General features: G+C 37.5%; 1 protein-coding gene across 1 annotated transcript in view; it reads left to right on the plus strand.

The window, feature by feature from the left end:
• COG3 (component of oligomeric golgi complex 3) overlaps positions 1–26,282 on the plus strand; it is a 70,430-nt gene that overhangs the window by 13,299 nt on the left and 30,849 nt on the right. The window contains exons 4-13 of the mRNA XM_004457857.4: positions 17–182; positions 1,051–1,125; positions 2,337–2,429; positions 3,085–3,210; positions 5,079–5,159; positions 14,007–14,050; positions 14,526–14,652; positions 15,384–15,475; positions 16,512–16,651; positions 22,039–22,199. Of these exons, the coding sequence (XP_004457914.1) occupies positions 17–182; positions 1,051–1,125; positions 2,337–2,429; positions 3,085–3,210; positions 5,079–5,159; positions 14,007–14,050; positions 14,526–14,652; positions 15,384–15,475; positions 16,512–16,651; positions 22,039–22,199 (1,105 nt within the window). The remainder of the gene's footprint in view (positions 1–16; positions 183–1,050; positions 1,126–2,336; positions 2,430–3,084; positions 3,211–5,078; positions 5,160–14,006; positions 14,051–14,525; positions 14,653–15,383; positions 15,476–16,511; positions 16,652–22,038; positions 22,200–26,282) is intronic.

Here is a 26,282-nt window from a genome sequence, read left to right on the forward strand (position 1 = left end):
TGGTTCTGTTTTCTAGACAGATGAGGGATTACTTGTCTGGGTTTCAGGAGCAGTGTGACGCTTTATTGAACGATGTGAACAGCGCCCTTCAGCATCTGGAGTCGCTGCAGAAACAGTATCTTTTTGTGTCCAATAAGACAGGAACCTTACATGAAGCCTGTGAACAGCTCCTTAAAGAACAGGTAATTTGAAAGAGGAGAGAGGGTCAGTAATTGTATTTAATATGTTATTTTTGCATAGATGAATACAGTTGAATTTTAGTCTCATTAACTTCTCCGTGTGAACACGAACTCTGCCTGAGGCCCTGTGCTAAGCATGCAGCTTACCACATAGGCTCCTGACTTATATTCTGCATAAACTGCTGTGAACAGGGGTGAGCCTATCTGTATTGGGGGCTGTTAGATCTCAGTACCAATTCAGAATGAAGAAGATACATTAGTTTGGTCTGTCTGCCCCTTATTATTGATACTTTTTGAACAAGCATAGTAATTGCATTAGTGGTGGGGTTTATCATAAGATCAGCTGATCTAGGTTGTTTTTAAATGTGTAACTTAGAGGTAGAATGTTTGTTGCTATAATTATTTCAGTTTTTTCTGTATGAATTTTTGTATATATCTTTAAAAGTGGTCCAGGAGCAGATGTGGCTCAAGCAGTTGAGCTCCTGCTTCCCACATGGGAGGTCCTGGGTTTTGTTCCCAGTGCCTCCTAAACAAAAAACAAGCAAAACAAATAAAAACCCACTCAGGGTTGCTGATGTGGCCTGGTGGTTGAGTGCTGACTTCCCACATTCTAGGTCCTGTGTTCAATCCCCAAACCCTAGTACCTCAAAAAAAAAAAAAAGTCATTTATTATTTTACAAAAAGAACAGATTAAATTGACTATAATTGCTATTGCCTGTTTTATTTCTTGATTGCAAAATCTTTGTGCCTTATTCTGAAATCTTATGTCTAATATAAATGCATATGTGTAGTAGAAGTCTATTCAGTGGAATTTTGAGACAGGATTGTTAATTCTTATAATAATTGATTTTTCTCTTTTAAAACAATGCAGTCAGAACTTGTTGATCTTGCTGAGAACATTCAACAAAAGCTTTCCTATTTTAATGAATTGGAAACTATTAACACAGTAAGCATTGCTTTTTTATGTTTTGTAAAGTTAGTGATTTTTGTTTTGTATTTCCCTTAGTTTAAACATGTAAATTGGCTTGAGTGATATTCTAATTCTGCTTTTACTTTTGATGAATATTCCTATTTAAGCCAATGGAGATCTATTACCGGTTTAGATGTTTTCAAATGAAATTTTAATAATAATAAAATCATCTTGTTAGTTACCTCTTCTAGAATATTATTTGTAAGCTGTAAGAAGAAATGGTTTAAATCTTAGTGTGGTTGTGTTACTACAATAGTAATAAAAAAACATTAAAAAAAGTTTATTTTGAGGAGATCAGGTATGGCTTAAGTAGTTTGGGAATTCCTGTGTTTGGTCCCCAGTGCCTCCTAAAAACAGAAAAACAACAAGCAAACAAATGAAAAAACCAATTCAGGGGAACAGATGTACTCAGTAGTGGAGTGCTGGCTCCCTACATGTGAGGTCTGGGGTTCAATCCCTGTTCCCAGTACATCAAAAAGAAAAAAGTTTATTTTGAGGAAAAGTGTAGTTGTCATAGGCAAACTTCTATCCCAAAGTATTAGTACCAATCAAGATTGTTATGTAAATTATACTTCCATGTTTCTGGCTTATAACCTAATCATATGCAAATCAAATTATAAAAATTACTAAATTATCATAACTATTATAGTTTATTAAAGAGATACAAGGAAAACTAGTAGCTAGTTAACAGTAGAATACAATGGGAAATAATTCATCATCTCATTACCAAACTATTTGCATATCAAGATGAGTAATTAGGTAGTAATATTTACCTGTCATAGTGTTACTGTGAAACATTTGTTAATCTTTTAACCTTGAGAAAATCTCCGGTATTTGAAAGGGGAAAAATTATGTATGGCAAAATACTAAAAAACTTAATATATAGGTACTTGATTTTGTTTTTACTATAATATCATTTCAGTGGTGTGATATAAAAATCTTTGCTAATTCATGAAGAGCCCCAATAAGCTCATTAGGAATAAACTGAGTTAAATCAGTGTTCTTTTCTACTTGTCCCTTCTTTATTGTAACACATGGGCTACACTTGAAGTTATTTTGGTGACTCTTAAAAATGTATTATAAAGATGTTAATACAGTTGTGTATATCCAAAATGTAAATGTACTAATTCTTATGTCTGTGACTTTGTGTGTGTGTGAATTAAGATTTGAATTTTTTTCCTTTAAAGAAATTGAATTCCCCTACATTATCAGTGAACAGTGAAGGATTTATACCTATGCTGGCCAAGTTAGATGATTGTATAACATATATCTCATCTCATGTAAGTTATGTTATTTCTGTGAAATTTTTAAGAAATCTTAATATCCCTGTTATACTTCTCATGCTTTAAAGTAGTTATTTCTTCTAAAGGAAAAAGTATATCTGTAATATACTTGAAAAAACATACTAAATTCTTAATGGTTATCAGTAGTAGTATAAAAAGCACTTTTAGCTCTTGAGACAAGCCCTAGAATAAAAAGGCTGACTCAACTTTATCCCACATAAAAGTATGAGCCATTTTTAGATTGTTGACCACTTGATGTGGTAGGTGCTTCTTTGGAAACAGAAAGTGTTACTTGGGGGGCAAATAAAAGGATAAGCCCTTTGATTTAATCACCCTGTATTTCTATCCCTGGAGGATTTATAGCTGGATTTATCTCCTCCAATCTCTATTTTCCTAGTTGGGTATTATATATTATTAGCCTTGAAGTCCTTGGGATGTTGAAAAGTATATTTTGCTAATAATGGAAAATACTTATGGAGTCTTTACTATGTGTCAGACACAGGATTCAGCTGTGAACAATGCATCACAGTGTTTGTCTTCATGGTGCTTCTGATCCACATAAGACCCTCTTTTTGTAAAGCACATCTCGTTTTCATTAAAAGTTTTAGTCAGTGTTTGTTTCCTCTTTGTAAATTATTCTCTTCTTTTTCAGCCTAATTTTAAAGATTATCCTGTGTATTTACTGAAGTTTAAACAGTGTCTCTCTAAAGCTTTGCATCTCATGAAGACATACACTATAAACACACTGCAGAACCTCACTAATCAGTTATTAAAAAGGGTGAGTTAACTGGTCCTAATAACAGGCTGCTTTTTATTTTTGATTCCTTTATCTTCCATAATCTTAATCTGAGATTAGTACTTTGTAATTCTAAAAAAAATTTTACCTGTTGAATGCACTGTGATTTTATTTGTAATAGGGAAAAATGGCCATATTAGCTATGTCCATTACTGTCTTATTTTCAAAGAATATTTGACAGTGTGAGAAGTGTTCAGTATTATATGTTAAATAACAAAATAAGGTACAAACTGTCACTTAATTTCTTTTCTATCTTTTAAATGAAAATATTGGAGAGAACGACACCAAAAAAAGTTCTGAGTGGTGATGGATAATTTAAATTTTCTTTTTTCCTTTTTTTTTGAAATTTTCATAATTTTCTACATTAACAATTAAATGCCTCCTAAATGCCTAGAAATGCACTCAGAGCTGTACAGTAGTGAAAAGGAGCTAGCAAGGTCTCTGTCTTGCTGGAGCTCACACTCTGGAGAAATAATCAGAAAGAAACACATACATTAATTAACTACAAATTGTTGTAGATGCCAGATGGAAAATGAACAGGGTGTTAGGGTATAAAATAAGAGTAAGGCTAGCTAGGGTGGTCATTGAGCACATTTTTTTCTTAAGACAATAAAAGCATACAGATCATGTATTTTATTTTCTAAGTTTACTTCTGAAAGAACAGGAGCTATCTTGAGCTTTTATTTCAAAGCCATTGACTTGGGTTGCTCTTGCAGCCCCAAGATATTTTAGTCTTCACATTGCTCTTTGCTAACACAACAGCCAGTGTATTTTTCAGCCAAAGGAGTGCTGATGCAGAGTACCAGAAATCTTTTGAACTTTATGAAGAGTATTTATTTGGGGTAGAATCTTAGTTAGCAGGCCATAAAGCATAAGTTAATTCCCTCACCAAAGTCTGTTGCCATGTTTTGGAGCAAGATGGCTCCCGACATCTGCAAATGTTCAGCCTCCCTTGTCCTCTGAAGGCTGTATGATCCCAGCTTCTTCCAGTATCAACTGTAGGCTTGGATAAGTCTCGTCTCTCCTGGGGCTCATTTCTCTCTTGGCTCAGTTCTCAGGGCTCTGGTCTCTGAAGCTACAAACTATCAGGTGTGCAGCTCATCTCTCTTCCCAGGGCCTCTGCTGTATCTGCTTCTCTGTGTGTTTACTCCCGGGTTCCAGCTCAAAAACACCAAGCTCCCTTCTCTGTGGTGTGGTTTCTCTCTGAGTCCCCAGGAGGCAGGGACTCAGTGTCCTACTGACATGGCCCAATCAAAGCCTCAATCATTATTTAATCAAGTAAAAGTGAAACCTCTGAGTCTAATATAATCTAAACTGAGGGACAGACCAGTTTATAAACATCCAATACCTATTTTTGGAATTCATAAACAATATCAAACTGCCACAGCTGGACAATGTAATTTTTCTATTTTGCAAAATTTTTGATAAGGTCAGGAAATTAATATCTAGTAAGTATTAGTACCTACTATGTGCTAGGTACTTTACTATGGAGCCTCCCCAAACCTTTGTGAGGTATATGTTATCATAGTTTCACAGATCCCGAGTCCACTGGATCTCAGGGAGCTTGAGTAACTTGACAACTCAGTAAGGATTCTGAAGTCAGGTCTGTTTATCTCCAAATTCATGTAATGTAAGGTAAATCTTAACCATAAACGGGAGAGAGAAAGGGCAGTTCTATATAATTATTTAGAATTTATAGCAATAGTAATGTTTAATCTCCTTTTGAGATTTTTTCTCTGAGCTATTGATTAATATACAAGTCAGTAGCCTTATGGAATGGTTAGGGTCATGTTTTCTGAATAATTATTTGCTTGCTAATTAGCATCTTTTCCTTCTTCTTGTTTCTTTAGGATCCTTCATCTATACCTAATGCAGACAATGCCTTTACCCTATTTTATGTGAAGTTTCGAGCTGCTGCCCCCAAAGTCAGAGTAAGTCTATTGGCATAAGTAGGGCATTTCTGTGAAATTTATTTTGCCAGCCCTTTTGGAGTCAGACCTTTGCTAATACCAGAGAAATGAACATGAATGAAAGGTAGACATTTATCTCCCTTATTACTGTATTGTATCTTAGGTACTTTAAGACCACAGAGCAGGAAATACTTAAACTCTTCCTAAGTTGCTCAGGGAAGGTTCTAGGTAAAGATGATACTTGAACTTAAAAGAGTTCACCAGGAGGCCTTGAGGGGAGTGGTAAGGGTATTTCATATAGGGAAAACAGCATATGTAAGGAAACATATAAAGCCATTTTGGGAGAATTGAATGTAATACATTATTGGGGGATTATGGTATATATATATATGTATATACTTTTATGTATTTATTTATTTATCTCCCCCAAACCCCCATTGTTTGTACTCACTGTCTGCTCTCGCTGTGTGCTCTCTATGTCCATTTGCTGTGTGTTCCCTGTGTCTGCTCGTCTTCTCTTTAGGAGCACCGGGAACTGAACCTGGGACCTCCCATGTGGGAGAGTGGCACTCTATTGCTTGAGCCACCTCCACTCCCCACCTTGTTGTCTCTATCATTGTGTTTCCTTTTTGTGTCTCTTTTGTTGCATCATCTTGTTGCATCAACTTGCTGCGCCAGCCCGTTGCACCAGCTCACTATCTCGTCCTTCTCCAGGAGGCACTGGAAACTGAATCTGGGACCTCCTGTAGGCGGGAACTCAGTCACTTGAGCCACACTGGCTTCCCATCATGGGATATTAGTGGGATGTGATTGGAAAGAAGACAAGAAAGATGATAAAGACCATCTCAAAAGGCGTGTTAAATATGCTAACTCAGGAAGAATAGAGAACCAATGAAGTATTTTAAACAAGAGTGATATGGTTAGATTCCGATTCCAAAGGATAAGATATGGTGAAGAGAGGTTTGAGACAGAGGTTTAATTAACAGCAATTTTGCAATAATACAGGTGAGAAATCAGGGTTGAATTAAGGCAATGGTTGTATATTCCATGAAGTTGGGTATATGGGTCCTATTTACTCCCCTGAGCACAGTGTCTGGTACATAAAGGAACACAAAAAATCTGTCTTTATTTAAGTGCTTGGAAATGGAGAGAGGAGAAAAAGGAGAGAGATATGCTTGACTGGAGCTGGTACAGGTCTCTTCTTTCTACTTTCTCCCTTGTTCTCTCCCTCTTGAAAGGCAGTTGTAATGAGTTGTTTTTGGTTGTTGTTACTGTTTTTGAGCTCGGATCAAGTAGGCATACTTGTTTGATTGCTTCTACTTATTAGACAAATATAAAACTTGTTTAGGAAAGAAATATAAATAAGGGGGCTCAGTGTAGTTGGTGAATACAAAGTAAGTATAAATTACCAGTGGTTTTCTTGTATACCTTTAGTGTATGTAATGGAGTCTCATTTTATTAGTCACAGAAATATGTAAGTAGGAATAACCTGATCAGAAGTATAATGGTAAAGAAAGTGACAAAACTAGACAGAAAGTTATAAAAAACTGAGCAAATGGTAAGCCCATCTTTATCTTGTTCCTGTTTGGGGAGACTAAATATTTTTAAAATGTCAGTTCTTCCCAGGGCAATTTATTGATTGCAGTGTAATCCTAGCAAAAATTCCAGGAGGATTTTCATTTGGATGAACCTGAAATAGAGAAGACTAAAGAACATTTTGAAAAAACGCAGTAATACTGATTTAAGAATTTTACTGACAGATCATTGGAGTAGAAACTTCTGGAACTTAATAAATAAGGGAACATCCCAAACCAAAGAAAAAGGACTGGAGTTTTCTACAAACAGTTTTGGGGATATTTGCTAAGTATTTGAAAAAAAAATTAAGCTTTTCAAGACTTCATAATATTACCAAAATACATTCTAAGTCATGTAAAGAGTTAAATGCAAAAATGGTAAGCAGACCATGAAAACCAGAAGAAATATGGAAAAAAATTACCAGGGAGAAAACTGAGGCTATAAATTAAATGTTCTGAATTTCAAATAGTAAAAGAAAAGGTAGATGCTAAGGAGAAAATATTTCCACCAGATAACTCGGAAGGTTAATACCTTTACTATATTGAGTGCTTAGAAATCAGAAAGATGAATGCCTAATGTAAATATAACCAGATTACTCACAGCAAATGCAGATGGTTAATAAAAACAGAGCATGTTTAACCGCAGTTGAAAATTCATGCAAGTTGGGAGCTTTTTTTGGCCCATTAGAATTTGGCAAATTAAGTATAATAGTCAGTGCTTTTGAGGATTTGGTGACCCAGTGCTGATGTAAATTGGTTCCTTTCTGGAAAACATTTTAGAAAGGTGGATCAAAAGCCTCAACAAATATTTTCTATCTTTTGACCTAGTGTGTCTCTAAGACCATCCACTTGCTGGTTTGCAGAGTCACTGGGAGGACTTGGGGACTCAGCATCTAATCTTATTCACAGTTGTGATCTATTATATTACAGTGAAGGGGTCCGGAGCACAATCACCACAAGGAAAAGGAACCTGAGGCAAAGTTGGGTGGAAGCCAGGTGCAATCTTCTAAGAGTCGCACAGGACATGTACAATTCCTCCAGCACATGTTGTGACAGCTTGTGTGAGATGTTGTCAACCAGCAATGTTTGTTAGAGGCTTAGTACCAGGGTTTTGATTGGGGGCTGGCCACGTAGGTACCCTCTGCCTGGCACAGACCCAAATTCCAGGCTCCCTGAAGAGAAGCAGATGTTCAGCATAAACCATAGGATTTGCACAAACAATTTAGGCATAGTAAGCCATTCTTATCAAGGAGTGGTGGGGACCCAGTCAAAGTTTCCAGATGCCATTCCAAGGTCATCCTTATGTAGGCTTTTCAAAGAATAGTGGTCTCAGTCCTGCTGTGTTATCTTTTCTGCACACCCAGGAGTTTAGGATTGGCATCTATTAACAAATGACTGCGATCTAAGCAAATAATAGCAAATATTGATTTCTTACCAGACACTGGGCTTAGAGCTTAATGTTTTACATACATTTTAACATTGAATCCTCACAGCAGTCCTGAAAGGTAGGTACTACTATTGTACCAGTTTTACATGGTGGTACATGAAATCTCAGCTTTCCTGGGTTCAGATGGTTCCTAAGGGATAGAGCTGGTACTCAAACTCTGGTAGGTTTACTCCATGTCCAGATGTCTTAACCACTAGGATGTTATTCTTAGCCAACAACATAAATGTTTAACAGTGGAAGAATGCTTGACTTATGGTCCGCTCAGAATCACCCAACACTTGTGTGTGTTGTTGTGTAGACTTATGGTCTACCCAATATCACTTCAAATGCCTACCAATACTATGTAGCCATTTAAAGTGATATTTATAATTATAATGATAATATGTCTTAATGCTTACCAGGGACTGTGCTAAGGCTCTCCTCTAGTATTGAAAATTATTTAGTGATAGGAAAATGTTTATGAAATAATGTTAATGGAAAAAGCATATTATAGGCTGAGTATAAAAGTATAATTCTAATTTTGTTTAAAATGAAAAAATATAGTAAATGCATACATATAAAAATGAAAGAAAATATATGAAATACTGTTTTTTTGCTATCAGGTTATTTTTGTGATCTTTTAACTTTTAAACCTTATTTTGTACATTTAATAATTAAAAATATAAACAACTAAAAAGAAAACAGTTGAATAAAAATATACATTTCTCATTTAAATGTACAGCATACATATGATTTTTTTTTTAATCATACAATATATTACACAATACATTTGGTTCATAGTAATGCAGTCATATATTACACAATACATTTGGTTCATAGTAATGCAGTCATAACAGTATTTGTCCTTTTGCCTCTGGCTTGCTTCGCTCAACATAATGTCCTCCACGTTCATCCATGTTGTCATATGTTTTACGACTTCATTTCTTCTTACAGCTGCATAATCCATAGTGACTAGACCAGAGTTTGTTTATCCATTCATCTGTTGATGGACCCTAGGTTGTTTCCAGCTTTAGGCAATCATGAATAATGTGGCTATGAACATTGGTGTGCAGATGTCTGTTCGTGACACTGCTCTCAGTTCTTCTGGGTATATATCCAGTGGTAGTATTGCAGGGTCACATGGCAAGTCTATATTCAACTCTTTTAGGAACTGCCAAACAGTCCCCTACAGTGGCTGTACCATTCTGCATTCCCACCAACAGTGAATAAGTGTTTGTGTCTCCACATCTTAACACTTGAGCTCTCTGTCTTTTTAATAGTGGCCATTCTGATCGGTGTGAAATGGTATCTCATTGTAGTTTTGATTTGCATTCCCCTAATTATTAGTGATGTTGAGCATTTCTTTATGTGCTTTTTTTGCCATTTGTATTTCTTCTTTGGACAAATGTCTGTTCAGGTTTTTTGCCTGTTTTTTAAATTGGGTTGTTTGTTTTTATTGTTGAGTTGTAACATCTCTTTATATATCCTGGATTTTAAACCCTTATCTGACATGTGATTTCCAAATATTTTCTCCCATTGAGATGGCTGCCTTTTTTACCCTTTTGACAAAGGCCTGGGAGGTGCAGAACTTTAATTTTGAGGAGGTCCCATTTATCTATTTTTTCTTTTGTTGCGCATACTTTGGATGTAAGATCCAAGAAAGCACCACCTACTACAAGGTCTTGAAGATGTTTCCCTGTGTTTTCTTCTAGTACTTTTATGGTCCTGGCTTTTATATTTAGATCTTTGATCCATTTTGAGTTGATTCTTATATAGGGAGTGAGATAAGGGTCCTCTTTCTTTTGGTTATAGATATCCAGTTGTCCCGGCACCATTTGTTGAAAAGACTGTTTTTTCTTTTCAAGTTAACCTTGACTTGGTAAGTTTGCCGAAAAGCAGTTGTCTGTATAGATGAGGGTTTATTTCTGGATTCTCAGTTCTGTTCCACTGATCAATGTGTCTGTCTTTATGCCAGTATCATGCTGTTTTGACCACTGTAGCTTTGTAATACGTGTCAAGGCCTTTTTATTTTTGTGGGATCACTTGTAACTTCCCCCCTTTCATTTCTGATTGTATTTATTTGCATCTTCTCTCTTTTTTTCTTTGTTAATCTAGCTAGGGGTTTGTTATTGATCTTCTCAAAGAACCAGCTTTTGGTTTTGTTGATTTTTCTGTTTTTTTTTTGTTGTTGTTGTTCTCAATTTCATTTATTTCTGCTCTAATTTTTATTTCTTTCCTTCTGCTTGCTTTGGGGTTGGTTTGCTGTTCTTTTTCTAGTTTCTCTAATTGTTCAATTAAATCTTAGTTTAGCTCTTCTTTTTTAATATATATGCATTTAGGGCTATACATTTCCCTCTCAAAACTGCTGTTGCTATATCCCATAAGTTTTGATAAGTTTTGTTCTCATTTTTATTGCCTCAATATATTTACTGATTTCACTTTCACTTTCTTCTTTGACCCACTGATTATTTAGGAGTGTGGTGTTCAGCCTGCACACATTTGCAAATTTACCTTTTTTCTTGTCTATTATTGATGTCCAGTTTCATCCCATAATGATCAGAGAAGGTGCTTTGTGTAATTTCAGTCTTTTTATATTTATTGAGATCTGTACTGTACCCTAACATATGATCTATCCTGGAGAGAAAGATTCATGGGCACTTGAGAAGAAAGTATAACCTGCTGAGTTTGGATGCAGTGTTCTGTGTATATCTGTTAGGCCTGTCTTGTTTATCATATTGTTTAAGTTCTGTTTCCTTGCTGACCTTCTGCCTAGTTTTCTATTTGATGATATGAGTGGGGTGTTGAAGTCTCCAGTGATTGTTGTAGAGCTGCCTATTTCTCCCTTCTGTTTTACCAGAGTTATTCTCATGTATTTTGGGGCACCCTGATTAGGTTTATAGATATTTATGACTGTTACATCTTTTTGATGGATTGTCCCTTTTATTAATATATAATGGCCTTCTGTATCTCTTATGTCTGTTTTGTCTGATAGTGGTGTAGTTATCCCTGCTCTTTTCTGGTTTCTATTCTTGTGGAGTATCTTTTTCCAACCTTTCACTGTTAGCCGTTTTGTGTTCCTGGGTCCAAGGTGAATTTCTAGTAAGTAGCATATGCATGACTCATGGTTTGTTTTTTTTATCCATTTTGTCAGCCAGTATCTTTTTATTGGGGCGTTTAAGCCATTCGCCTTCAATGATATTACTGTAAATGCACTATTTTCTTCCTCTGTTTTATTCCTTGGTTTTCATATGTCATATCTTATTTTTGTCTGTCTTTTTACTCTTTTGGTTATCTTTTCTGCTATTCTTTCTTTTATACTCCTCTAAGCCTGTCTCTCCTGTCTTTTTCTTTCAGGTTCTAAGACTTCCTTCAATATTTCCTACAAAGGTGGATTCTTTTTTGCAAACTCTTAGTTTCTGTTTGTTTGTGAATATTTTATACTCACCTTCACATTTGAGGGACAGTTTTTCTGGATAAAGAATTCTCGGCTGACAGTTTTTCTCTTTCGGCATCCTAATTGTAGCATACCACTGTCTTCTTGCCTCCGTGGTTTCTGAAGAGAAAGCTGCATTAATTCTTACTGGACGTCTCTTGTACATTATGGTTTGCCTCTCTCTTGCTGCTCTGAGAATTTTCCCTTTGACATTTGGCATTCTGAGTAGTATGTGTCTTGGAGTAGGTCTGTTTGGATTTATTCTGATTGGGCTAAGGTGTGCTTATTGGACACGCAAGTTCATTTCTTTCGTGAAAGTTGGGAAATCTTCAGCTATTGTTTCCTCATATACTCTTTCTGCCCCTTTTCCCTTCTCTTCTGGAACTCCTGTGACACGTATGTTGTTGTGTTTTATGTTGTCATTCACCTCCCTGAGCCCCTGCTCAATTTTTTCTATTCTTTTCTCTCTCTGTTCTTCTCTTCAATTTTAGCCGTTCTGTCTTCAGTATCACTTACTTTTTCTTCTGTCATTTTGTGTCTGCTCTTGTATGCCTCAATGGGTTTTTTTCCCCTAAGGAGGTTCCAGAGAGTGAACCCAGGACCATGTACATGGGAAGCAGGTGCTCAACCACTTAACTACTGAGCTACATCTGCTCCCCTCAAATGTGTTTTTGATCTCACCTGTTGTGTCTTTTATTCCCATGAGCTCTGTTACTTTTTTTTTTTAAAGATTTATTTATTTATTTATTTCTCTCCCCTCCCCCTCCACCCCTGTTATCTGTTTTCTGTGTCTATTTGTTGCATCTTCTTTGTCTGCTTCTGTTGTCGTCAGCGGCACAGGAATCTGCGTTTCTTTTCCTTGCGTCATCTTGCTGTGTCAGCTCTCCGTGTGTGTGGCACCATTCCTGGGCAGGCTGCACTTTCTTTCACGCTGGGCGGCTCTCCTTACGGGGTGCACTCCTTGCGCGTGGGACACCTTACGCGAGGGACACCCCTGCGTGGCACAGCACTCCTTGCACACATCAGCACTGCGCATGAGCCAGCTGCACACGGGTCAAGGAGGCCCGGGGTTTGAACCGTGGACCTCCCATGTGGTAGACGGACGCCCTAACCACTGGGCCAAGTCCGCCACCTATGTTACTTTTCTGTTCAGGATTTCAAATTCTTTGTGCTCCTCAATTTCTTCATGTCATTTATCTCTTTAACCTTATTGTCTTTCAACTCATTAATTTGATTTTGGAAGTTTGTGTACATCTCAGTGTCAGTTTTCTCAAATTCTGTATTTCTTCTGGGGCTTTGATATATTCCTTTTCTTGGGCCATATCTTCTATTTCTTAGCATGGCTCATGATTTTTTGCTGATATCTAGGCTTCTGATTAGGATGTAGTTTACTCAGATGCTTAATTTCTTTCTCTTTTCTAGGGTTTTAGTGGCAGGAGATTTTGTGTGACCACTGTTCTTTGATTCTTGTCTTGACTTGGATTTTTAGGATTGTCCTGCTGGTTGCTCACAACTGGGCACTGGACTTAGTAATTGGTTGTAGAGTTGTTTCTTAGGGTGTTTGGCGGAGGTAGGGGTAGGGGGGCTATAGAACCCAGAAAAAGCCTCATTTTTAATTTTCTTGAGTGCACTTCCTTGGTCTGCCAGCAGATGGTGCTCTTTGGCAGCTTTCAGTTGAGTGCTGGGTTGGAGTGTATTTGTTGCAACACAGATGGGATCAGTGTGATAGAGCTTCCTGTCTAGAGGCTATCAGCCTTGTAATTCAAACATTCTCAGTTCTACAGCCTTCTCTGGCAACTGCCTCCCTTTTCCCAGGTCAAAAATAGTTCCAGTGCCCTCTTAGTCCTCAACAATCAGTCCCTGTGAGTGGAGGAGGAGATTGGGAGTGTTGTATAACTTTAGCCCCTTGCAGACTCCCAAGGCTCCAAGGCTCCTGGGACACAGCAGACCAAATCTGAGTCAAATGCTGAGTCAGCCTTAGGCTGTGTCCCTCTCACTCCCTTTTCCTGGGGTGGTAGGACCCTAGAGCCCCCTTTGTCTGTAATAGCAGGCCCAGAGGCCCAAGAGCTCTAAAGAGTCACTAGCGTGGGGGATGGTGGCAGCAGCAGCAGCAGCAGTAGCGGCTGGTTTCAACTCACAGTTCTGTTGTCATGATTTTCCTCCTTTGTCCTTCTCTCCTCTGTGTAGTGTTCAGCCTTTGCCTGGTATTCTAAACCCTAGAAGATCTTTTTCCAGGCTGTTTCACCCTCTTCTCTAGGTATTTTTCTGGAGGAGAAGAGTCCTGTGTCTTTCTAGTCCTCCATCTTCCCAGAAGTCCTTAACTTTTTTATATTTACCATTTTTCTAAGATGAGCATGAAATGTTACAATCAGAAAATAAACTTAATTAAAAATATAATCAAAACAGATGGGTTTTTGTTTTTCTTTATTCTGCAGACTCTTATTGAACAAATAGAACAACGATCTGAAAAAATACCTGAGTGAGTATACAGAAGTTCCTCAATTTACAAATTGTCTTCCTCTTGAAGTACTATTTTTCCAAATCTAATTATGTCCCTGATATTTTCTAAGTGACTCCTGTGCGTACTATGCAATATTTTTCTTGCAGTGCACAACTTACTTTGGCGAGCAAGGTCACAGACCTGATGTAGGGAGTTTTCATGGCAGCTCTTTTCCCCATAACAGGATTTTCTTTTCAAATGGGCAGACATAAAGTCCCTACTCTTGGAAGAGAAGCCTTTCTTTAAGAGATAAAGGTTATGATATCACAGCTTATTATGGTTTATTCTTGTTCTCTCTATATAAATATTTTGAGCACTAAATGTGGGCAAATAAGAGGTGACCATATATCTCTAGAGGTTTGGCAACCTATTCTGGGATTTAATATCAGACTTTATGTACATATTTTGTACAATGTCAAGAGTTGCTCTTCCAATCTCAGTTGTTTCCCTTCAGATACCAGCAACTCCTAAACGATATTCACCAATGTTACCTTGATCAGCGGGAGCTCCTTTTGGGTCCAAGTATTGCTTGTACCGTAACAGAGTTAACCAACCAGAATAACAGAGATCACTGTGCCTTGGTAAGTTTCTGCTTGTCTTGGTTTAATGTTAAACCTTCTTTTGGGCTATTTTGATATCCTAGAAGCTATTCTTGGGTAAATATGTTTCGGTTTCCATTATCACCAAACTTAAAGAATTTTTCTGTTAGTTATGACAAACCCAGTTTGGTAATTAACCTCTTTAACTTGACAAAACAGTGACATCTTGATTATTTTTTTGAGGTCTGAAGATGCACAAGTATTATTTCTTGAAAGATGAGGTTTCAAAGTTTGCGGATTTGTGTTAATTTAATTTTAGCTTATGCTTTGCAGCAAAAATGTTTTGTGTGTGTGTGTGGTTTGAATAAATACTATAAAGACATAAAGGTTCTTTTTTAAAAAATATCCTCTTTTCAGTTAGAAAAAATAATTTATGTTCATTATCAAAAGTTTAGAAAATAAAGTGTTAAAACAGACATAAAAATCATCCATAGTCCTCTTCTGCAGTATACCATTGAAAACCAACTGTTTTGGGAGCAGATGTAACTCAGTGGTTGAGTGTCTGCCTCCCATGTATGGGATTCTGGCTTTAATCCCCAGTACCTCCTAAAACAAAACAAAACCTAAAAAGTCCACAACTATTTTCTGTTCTTTAATAAGTTGTTTTATGAATATTTGTGCATAATCTTTTTGCAAATAAAGTATAGGCTTTATTTCATAAATGCTGGAAACATTATGTGTCTTTAACTGTCCGTGACCTTTGTTAATTGCAGGTTCGCAGCGGCTGTGCCTTTATGGTCCATGTGTGCCAGGATGAACATCAACTTTACAATGAATTTTTCACAAAGCCAACCTCAAAATTAGAGTAGGTGGTAAATGGACTTAAGCTCTTGTTTCTAGGATTTAATTTGCTAGTGACTATAATAAATTATTCTGTAATTACCAGCAGAATTTTTTTTTTTTTTGTAATCAGAATATTGTTGCATGGGGCAGCAGTTATTTTCTTAAAATAATGTACAGTTTAGTCCAACATACTTTCATGTTGTTGGTAATGTAATTATGGGGACAATATGATGGGATGGAAGAATTCTGTACAGGGAATTCACAGTCTTGGGATCTTGACCCCTTTTTCTCTTTCCACTAACTACAATAATTCTATGAGTCTAACTAATGAAAGGCACTTAAAAATACAGATATTATTTAATATCCTTTTCTTTTTTCTTCCTCTCAAAGTGTTTTTCAAATCCACAGGTAGTCACTTTTGAGTTTTTCATATTGGCTATTTTATGGGCTCCTCTAATAGGAAGAGGCAAATGTATTTTATGGTTTTGGTTGTGGTGATCACTTTCAGTGATACACTGTATATAGAAGAGAACTGTTGACAATGTGCAGAACATAGACAAGTTATATTTTTTCTTTTCAAATGTTTAAAGTTTCTCAATACTTGATATATGTCACAAGTACTTTGAGTTTTGCCTGTCTACTAAATATTCAAGAATTTTAAACCTGTCTTTTCTGGAAAAATGATATCATTTGATTAACAGTGAAATAGAATATAAAAGGATAATTAAATCTAAAATATTTTTTATTACTTTAGAATGAAACTATATGAAATTTTGCTGAAATGCATAAAATTTGCAATAAATTGACCCATCTGTTAGTTGGAGGTAGTTAATTTGAATTGATTGCCAAGGAGTGTTTATTGATTCTGAGCTTTTAAAACAAAAACATTTACAGAATTACTTTCAGCCTTTTACTTTTCATTCTCTAATGTTCCCAGAGACTCTTTTTCAGTAGATATTTATCTGTTATTTTTAATGACTAACAAATCAATGAACCCTCTTATATATAGAGTCCCAAGAAGATGATTACTTCTAATAACCATGTTTTCTTCATTTTAGTGAACTTTTGGAGAAACTGTGTGTATCATTGTATGATGTCTTCAGGCCATTGATCATTCATGTTATTCACTTAGAGACTCTGTCGGAACTTTGTGGGATTCTTAAAAATGAGGTGCTTGAAGATCATGTGCAGAACAATGGTAAATGATAAGTAGAAACTTTAATTTCAAAGGTCTTTTAAAATTATTATATCTGTGGTTCAGTGAATTTGAAAAAGATTAGGTCCCCCCTAAAAAAGGTTAATATATATATATATATTTTAAAGATTTATTTTTTATTTATTTCTCTCCCCTCTCCCCCCCCCCACTTGTCTGTTCTCTGTGTCCATTCGCTGTGTGTTCTTCTGTGACTGCTCCTATCCTTGGCAGCACTGAGAATCTGTGTTTCTTTTTGTTGTGTCATCTTGTTGTGTCAGCTCTCCGTGTGTGTGGCACCATTCTTGGGCAGGCTGCACTTTCTTTCGCGCTGGGCAGCTCTCCTTACAGGGCGCACTCCTTGCGCGTGGGGCTCCCCTATGCGGGGGACACCCTGCGTGGCACGGCACTCCTTGCATGCATCAGCACTGCACATGGGCCAGCTGCACATGGATTAAGGAGGCCTGGGGTTTGAACCACGGACCTCACATATGGTAGGCGGACGCCCTATCCATTGGGCCAAGTTCGCTTCCTTAATATATATTTTAAAAGATTTATTTATTTATCCCCCTGCCCCAATTGTCTGCTCTTTCTGTCCATTCACTGTGCGGCCTTCTGTGTTTGCTTGTATTCTCATTAGGTGGCTCTGGGAACCGATCCTGTAACCTTTTGGAGTGGGAGAGAGGCAATCATTCTCTTGTGCCACCTCTGCTCCCTGATGTGCTGCGTCTCCTATTATCTTTCCTCTGTGTCTCTTTGTTGTGTCATCTTGCTGTACCAGCTCTCCATGTGGGGCAGCACTCCATGCGGGCCAGCTTGCCTTCATCAGGCGGCCCTGGACATCAAACCCTGGATCTTCTGTGTGGTAGATGAGAGCCCAATTGCTTGAGCCACATCTGCTTCCCAAAAATTAATGTTTTTTAACCTAAGTTCAATGTCTTAACTTTGTTGAGTGGAGAGATACTTTATTCTGTGACTGAGGGCAAAAACTAAATGGGAAAATAATTTTAAGATTTGAGCAAAATTAGGAATTAAAAAATTATAGTCACTTTCCTTTCTGGCATCTAGATATCCAGAGAGACTTGACTCTCAGTTTAGGGTTAGGCATTTCTGGTACACTTATCAGAATACATAAAGTAATTGGCTAAAATGCATACTCTTGATTTAAAAGCAGGAATTGTTTTAGCATACATACATAGTAATGATTTTTCTTGAATTGCAAAGAAGAAAAGTAATTCTCTGAAACAGCTTTACTTTCTCCATCTGATATATTTCTTGATATTTCATAGGATTGTCATTTCAGAAAATATGATATTCCTAATGGTACTTAGATACCTTTATTTAATCTTTTTAACTATCAGAGTTAAATGTATTTTTATCATATTGGCAGTTGCATTAGTTGGAATGCCACCATCATGTGTACATATTTATAATACAAAAGACCCACTTAATTTACTCTTTTTAAAGATTTATTTATTTCTCTCTCCTTCCCCTCCCCCCGCCCTAGTTGTCTGTTCTCTGTGTCTATTTGCTGCGTGTTTTTCTTTGTCCGCTTCTGTTGTTGTCAGTGGCATGGAATCTGTATTTCTTTTTTTGTTGCGTCATCTTGTTGTGTCAGCTCTCCATGTGTGCAGCGCCATTCCTGGGCAGGCTGCACTTCCTTTAGCGCTGGTTGGCTCTCCTTATGGGGTGCACTCCTTGCGTGTGGGGCTCCCCTACACGGGGGACTCCCCTGCGTGGTAGGGCACTCCTTGTGCGCATTAGCGCTGCGCATGGGCCAGCTGCACATGGGTCAAGGAGGCCCGGGGTTTGAACTCCGGACCTCCCATGTGGTAGGCGGTCGCCCTAACCACTGGGCCAAGTCCACTTCCCATAATTTACTCTTTGTGTTTCATGATTCAAATATCTCCAGAGAAAGCAGAGATGATAGCAACTGTAATAGTTGCAAAAATATTCAAACTATTCAATAGATATTGTTCTGTAGACAGTGGTAAAATCTAAAGATCATTAGCAGGTAAAATATTATCTTCCTTTAGGCAGAGTTCCTAAATATGGAAGCCTCATGTATGAACCTAATTCTGAAATAAAGCTAATGCAGTTGAAGAGTCTGGATCATGGAATCTACAGGGAGGGCCAAAATAAACAACAACCAATAAATCTATTATCGATAGATTAACAAAGGCATCCAATGACTGAATGTCTCAAAGAAAGTTAAAGACAACATCTGCATCCATAGCATTTATCATATAACCGCTTCTAATATGGGGAACTGTCTTTTAAATGAGAATACTCTGATGCCAGGATGAAGGTCCAAAATGGAATTTCCAGTTTACTTCTTTGTCAATGTAAGGGTGCTTTCCTGGGCTTTCTAGGTTTTTCATTTCCTCAGTGGATTCTGGTTTGGTCATTATTATATTACTGATCCCAGGAGCCTCTGATTGCTTATCGTCACTATTAAAAATAATGTCCTCTGAATTTGGAGATGGGGGGCAGAATTCTTCACCTGGAAAGAGCTCCTGGAAAAATGTCTCAGCTTGCTTGACTGCGTGCTCATTTCCCAGACCATGGTCAGGCCCAGAGCAGACATAAACATTGGAAAGATACCTTTATGTTTAAAGATACCCTTCACGTCACCATTTTACTGGTAGAAATTATTGCCCTCACCTTGGCTTTCCTTAGGAGACAGTTTGGGTTTGTTGCTCTTGCAAAGTTTCTTATACTGCTGCTTTTAATTAATACTAAGATATATGTACATTTTCCAATATTTTAATGCTTCTGAATTTTTTTTTTTATAATTTTTTTTTTAAAGAACCTATAGATTACATAAATGTTACATAAAAAATACAGGGGATTCCCATATGCCCTACTCTCTCCCCCTCCCACATTTTCCCACATTAACAACATCTTTCATTAGTGTGATACATTTGTTAAAATTGATGGACCCTTATTGAAGCATTGCTGCTAACCATGGACTACAGTTTGCCTGATATTTTTTTTCATTATTTTATTTTACTTTTTTTAAAAAGATACATAGATCATAGAGAATGTTATATTAAAAAATATAAGAGGTTCCTATATACCCCACTCCCCACATCTCCTACTTCTCCCATGTTGACAACTTTTTTCATTAGTGTGGATACATTCATTGCATTTGATGAGTACATTTTGGAACATTGCTACACAGCATGGAATTTAGTTTCCATTGTTGTTTACACTTTCTCCCAGTCCATTCAGTGGGTTATGGCAGGATATATAATGTCCTGCATCTGTCCCTGCAGTATCCTTGAGGACAACTCCAATTTTGTAAGTTATGACAAAATACACAGTGGCCTGTATCTGTCACTGCAGTGTCATGCAGGACAAATCCAGTGTCCTAAAAATGCCCCCATTTACACCTATTCTTCCCTCTCTCATCGCTCAGAACCTCTGGTGATCACTGCCTTTATGTCAATGATAAGAGTTCTTCCATTGCTAGAATAATGGAATAGAATAACACTAAGTCTATAGTAGAATAATAATAAGCCTACATTAGTCCATTGTTAACTCCCCAGTCTTGAGGATTTGGGGATGGTGATGCCCACTCTGCTTCTAATTGAGAGGGGATTTAGATCCCATGGGGCAGATGGATGGAGCCGTCTTGCTTGTGGTTGCACACACTCTCTGTTCCTAGGGATGGGTGTTGTCCATCATCATCATTTGCTAGTTGTCCTGGGTGAGTCCAGTGGAGAGTAGGTGTTGGAACTCTACTGAGATTCAGGGTTCAAATGGCACATGGATGGATCCAAGATTTAAGTCTCTGGGACGTGTATTTATCAATGGAAAAAAGAGCCATGTGTAGAGAACCTGTAAATGAGTCTAACACTTACACTGGGGAGCATATATTCCAAAGTAAGGGATGACTTTTAATTAATGTGAATATTTTATGTGATTGTGTAGTGTTGCCAATCCTCCTATCCTTAGAAAGAAAACTGTTGCTGAGTTACTGATATCTTAATATTCATGGCATTTTAGAAGTAAAGAAATAGGACATAAATTCATATATCATTTAATTTTTACTCATTTTTCTTTATGAAAACATTAACAAGCCATTTAACATCTGTGGGACTCTATTTATAAAATGGAGATAATAACCCCATTAGTAGCCTACCTTAGCTATCTGAGTTTTGGTTTGAAACTATATTAAATCATGTAAGTAACTCTTTTTAAAATAAGATTTTATTGAAAAATATAATTCATATATGAATATACATAAACAATAAGTGTATAAGTTGTGAATTTACAAAACAAACATGGATGTTAATCACGCAAGGCTTCCATACAGCACCCCATCACCAGCATCTCGCATTGTCGTGATACATTTGTTACAAGCAGTGAAAGAGCATTGTCAGAATATTGCTATTAACTATAGCCCATATCTTAATATCTGGTGTGTTATCTCCCAACCCACCCAATTATTAACACCCTCTGTTAGGATTATACATTTGTTACAGTTTATGAGAGAATCCTTTCATGTTTTTTCTGTTAACCACAGTCCATCTTCCCTACTGTATTCCCTGTGTTATATAGTCTCCTACTTTGTGGAATCCATTCCAAGTGTACATTCAGTGGCTTTCATAGACTTGCGCTGTCATAACCTCAGTCAATCATAGAACATTCTCATTATTCCAATATACAGATGACTTTTTTTTTTAAGATTTATTTATTTTCCCCCCTTCCCCTCCTCCTGCCCTGCTGTTTTTGCTGTCTGTGTTGTCTTTTCTCATTTTCTCTCCTCTAGGTTTCACTAGGATTCGATCCTGGAAATCTCTCACAGGGAGAGAGGTTCTCTGTCAGTTGTGCCACTTCAGTTCCTTGTTTCTGCTGCACTTCAACTTGATTCTCCCCTTGTCTGTCTTTTGATGCGTCATCATCTTGCTGCATGACCCACTTGTGCGGGCACTTGCTCTCACCACACGGGCACTTGTGCGGGCACTGGCTCGCTGTGCGGGCACGCTTTCTCTTCTTTTTCACCAGGAGGCCCCAGGGATCGAACCCAGTTCTTCCCATATGGTAGGCAGAAGGAAGCTCTATCACTTGAGCCACATCCACTTTCCCAAATAATTCTTTAAAAGCACAAAGCACTCTTAAAATGGAGATTTTATCATTCGTATTAATAATAGTTGTAATTTCAAAGAGGTGTGTGGGCAAGTTTATTTCTTAGTTTTAAAAATGAGGACATTGAGAGGTGTTTGCTAAATGACTTTTCATAAAGTCATTGAGTCCTACTCGAATAGAACCATGATCTCTGAAGCAAAAGGGGTTGATATTATTTCTGAGCAATTTAGTAATATTTTTGTTTGTTACAGTATTTTCTAAATCAAAGGGAATGGATGATTGTACCTTGTTTTTATTAGCTGAACAACTGGGGGCATTTGCAGCTGGAGTAAAACAGATGCTGGAAGATGTACAGGAGCGGCTTGTTTACCGAACCCACATCTACATCCAGACTGACATCACCGGCTACAAACCTGCTCCTGGAGACCTGGCGTACCCTGATAAGTTAGTGATGATGGAGGTAGCGTCTTCTTACTTGATCTGCCCTTCCCCAACAGCATGTGTATGCTTCATACTAGTTAAAATAGGATTTTTGGTTTTGATTATGACTCCGAATGTAAAATCGAGATATACTTGCTATCATATCTTAGGAAATGAAATTTTTAAAAAATCTTAATCTACTTCACAGAGTAAATTGACAGAAATATTTTGTTAGGTGGTCTTCAAATTGTGTTTTATGAACTTTCAGTTCTCCCCCCTTTCCCAGGAAATGCACATTCTCAATTTTAAATTGAAATAGGACTCCCTGTGTTATCTCTTTTCTTTTCAAGTGGCTTGGAAGAGGGTTGATGGCACTGGAGCCTTCATGGGTGACTAACGTGGTGACCATGTGTCATGCTTGCTTGCTCATAAAACCTTTGAGGCCTATTTCCTCAAAGTCATAGCGTACTGATGTCCAGTTTGTGGTTTGGAGACATAGGTTTGTTTTGCTGATCTTTCAGTTACATAGGTATTGTCGTTTTCTTTGACTGCTGGACAGAATTTAAATAATGACTAAGATATTAGTGCTAAATCAGAATTAGAACCTAGAACTTTTTTAATGGAAATTTTCAAGTATGAACAAAAGTAGAGAGAATACAATCACCACACCTAAAAAGTTGAATCTAGGACTTTTTTCCAGTTTCATCAATTGTTAATATTTTGCTGTTTTACTTAATCTATGTTCTGTATGTGCACACGTGGGTGCATTTTGTTTGCTGAACCATTTGAAATAAGTTGCAGGTGTTATGAAAAATACTTCAGTTCTTATTCTTCTAAGAATAAGAACATTCCTCACAGAACCACAATACCATTTTTGCATGTAAGAAAATTAGTATTAATTCAGAAATATAATTTATGTACAGTCCATGTTCATCTTGGCAGTTGTCCTCCAGATGTCTTTTATAGCTGGATTTTAAAAAGCAGGGGGATCTAGTCAAGGTTCCTATGTTACATTCAGTTTTTATGTTTTTTTAATCTCTTTAAATCAATTCCAAACTCCCCCTCCCCTTTTTATATATATATATAAAATTTTTTTTTTATTACATTGGCATTTTGAAGAAACCTTGCCAGTTGTATTATAGAATGCACCACATTCTGCCCTTGTCTGGTCATTTCTTCATGATTAGATTCAAGTTAAAATTTTTTTCCGAAGAATACTACATAGCTTCTATTGTATACTTCTTTTTGTTTTTTTTAAAGATTTATTTATTTATTTTATTTCTCTCCCCTTCCCCCCCCCCACCCTGCTGAGTCGTCTTTGTCCGGTTCTGTTGTTGTCAGTGGCACAGGAATCTGTGTTTCTTTTTGTTGCATCATCTTGCTGTGGCAGCTCTCCGTGTGTGCGGCACCATTCCTGGGCAGGCTGCACTTTCTTTTGCGCTAGGCGGCTCTCCTTACAGGGTGGCACTCCTTGTGCATGGGGCTCCCCTACGCGGGGGACACCCCTACGTGGCAGGGCACTCCTTGTGTGCATCAGCACTGCGCATGGGCCAGCTCCACACGGGTCAAGGAGGCCCTGGGTTTGAACCGAGGACCTCCCATGTGGTAGGCGGACGCCCTAACCACTGGGCCAAGTCCGCTGCCAATATTGTATACTTCTTAAGTCTTCACATCAAAGGTGCATAATGTCAGGCTGTTCCACTCTTTGTTCAGGTGGTAAGTGCTAGCGCTCTCTATTCTAAACACACATTTCCACCTTTGTAATTAATAAGTAATGGTGGGATGACACTTTGAGACTAGGTCAGTTCCCAGCAACCCTTTACCTAATGGTTTAGTCATCCATTGGTGATCTTTGCCCAAACCAGTTGTACCAGGAGTTGTCAATGGTAATTTTCACATTTGTTGTTACTTTTAGGTTTATTGGTTGGCATTCTACTGAAAGAATTGATTTCTCTTTCTCCGTCCCTCCCTCTTTCTCATTCCCATTATAGTCCATTACTGTAATTATTCTTTTTTATGCCCAAATTGTCCCAAATTTGGCCAGTGGGAGCTTCTTCAGGCTAGCTCCTCTGTCTTTGTGATGTGTCCCCATGGTCTTTGTGTCCTTTCTGGCTTTCTTGCATAAGATGTCCAGGCACTCACCTTGTACATTCCTTGCCTTGGCCTAAATTAGCTATTTCTCCAAGAAGTCTTCCTTCCTTTAAGGGGGAAGGAGCTAGTATTTAGGAACCAAGATCCGAGTGGTCAGTATGCTCATTGTTAGAGGGATGTCATTACTTCTAGCCCCTTTTAAAGGCCAGAGCTAGAAAATATCAGGAGTTCATACTAAAACCTTTAGTTTCAATCCAGTTCCAAAGGCTCTTCCTTATCTTTCCGCGTTCTGTAATTGAATCTCCCTTTTCTCCCAGAAGATACCCTGGTACCCTTTTCTCCCAGAAGATACCCTGGTACCCAACACTTTCCATGTATGTAGCCATTGGATCCAAGTTAGAGTATAAAGAATAGTTTCAGAATTACATCACCTATGCCGGAACCAACAGTTCAAGATTTCTGTACTTTTGTCCTTAGAGTATATCCTACTAAGATAAACCAATTACTGTCTTAGATATTTGATTTTAAATATAGACCTGCAGATTTCAAATGGAAGATTGGCTCTCTTTAGACTGGGGGTTTGCCCTTGTAAGGTTGCCATTTGTGTGGTGTAGGCAGAAGTGTAGATTCACACAGTCCTGGATTCAGATCCTAGTTCTGTCAATTAGTAGCTATTACTGGGCCTCTATGAGTAAGTTTCATCATTTGTAAGACAGACATAACAAGACCGAGTGTGGAGGGGGGTTGCGAGAGAAGAGAGAACAACTAGACACCCCTTAAACCTAGTAGACAGTGGCTCTTATAATTTTGGCCCCTTGAAGTATTTTAAAAACATGGCATTTGACTGTTTTCAAAGCAGCCTTTAATTCGTTTATTCCTTATTGTAGTGAGTGAATAACCAACCCATCGTTTTTTGTTTTTTTATTTATTTTTTTGAGTAAGAAATTTGGCTTGTTAGTGAAGGTATTAGTCAGCCAAAGGGGTGCTGATGCAAAATACTAGAAATTGGTTGGTTTTTATAAAGGGCATTTATTTGGGGTAGGAGCTTACAGTTACCAGGCCATAAAGCGTAAGTTACTTCCCTCACCAAAGTCTGTTTTCACGTGTTGGAGCAAGATGGCTGCCGACATCTGCCAGGGTTCAGGCTTCCTGGGCTCTTCTGGTCTCAGCTCCTCTGTTTTCTCCACAAAGTCAGCTGTAGACTATCAGGCGAATGGCTCTGTCTCTTTCCCTGGGGCTCCAGCTTAAGACTTCAGCATCATACTCCAACATTAAGAACCCTCAACTCTGTCCTTTGCCATGTCATGCTCTAATGATGTGGCCCAATCAAAGCCCTAATCATAACCTAATCATGCCTAGGTACAGACCAGTTTACAAACTTAATGCAGTATCTGTATTTAGAATTCATAACCTATATCAAACTGCTACAGTGAAGGTAAACCTAGTATTGATATGTCTATCTGCCTTTCCTTTTCTGTATTACATTTTGATATGAAGAGGGTTATCTTTTACAAATGCAGCTATTTTCTCCTGAGCTGATTAAAACAAATTACTTGATCTAATTTTGCTTGAAAAAAATTTTAAAATAAAAATACATTTTAAAAAGCATTAGGGTAAAATTTGTCAGTAGCCTGGTTACTTTATTTGAAACATTTCAAAGGAAATTTTAGGGATAGTGAACCGGAAAATGTCCCCTGAAGTAATTTTGTTAAGTCAGCACGTTTCTGATATATTTTTTAAAAACGTAATCTAGTTCTTGCCAGGTTTTTAAACTATTCCTGTTAATTTTCATTGGTTTACAGTAGGAGTAGTGACAGACTTAAATCTACTTGTATGAGAAATAGAAGTACATTTTCTCATGAGTTACCATATACCTTTTGTCACCAAGTGGCAGTCTCTATTGTCAAGTGGTACAATATGATTCAGATGTTACTGTTTCTGTCAATACTTCTTCTACTGGATGTCACATAGCCTCAATTACTTTTTTTTTTAGAACAGTTTCGGATTTACAAAAAAATGATGAAGATAGGAC

The sequence above is a fragment of the Dasypus novemcinctus genome, chromosome 15, assembly GCF_030445035.2.
Source record: "Dasypus novemcinctus isolate mDasNov1 chromosome 15, mDasNov1.1.hap2, whole genome shotgun sequence".
NCBI classification, from domain to species: Eukaryota; Metazoa; Chordata; class Mammalia; order Cingulata; family Dasypodidae; genus Dasypus; species Dasypus novemcinctus.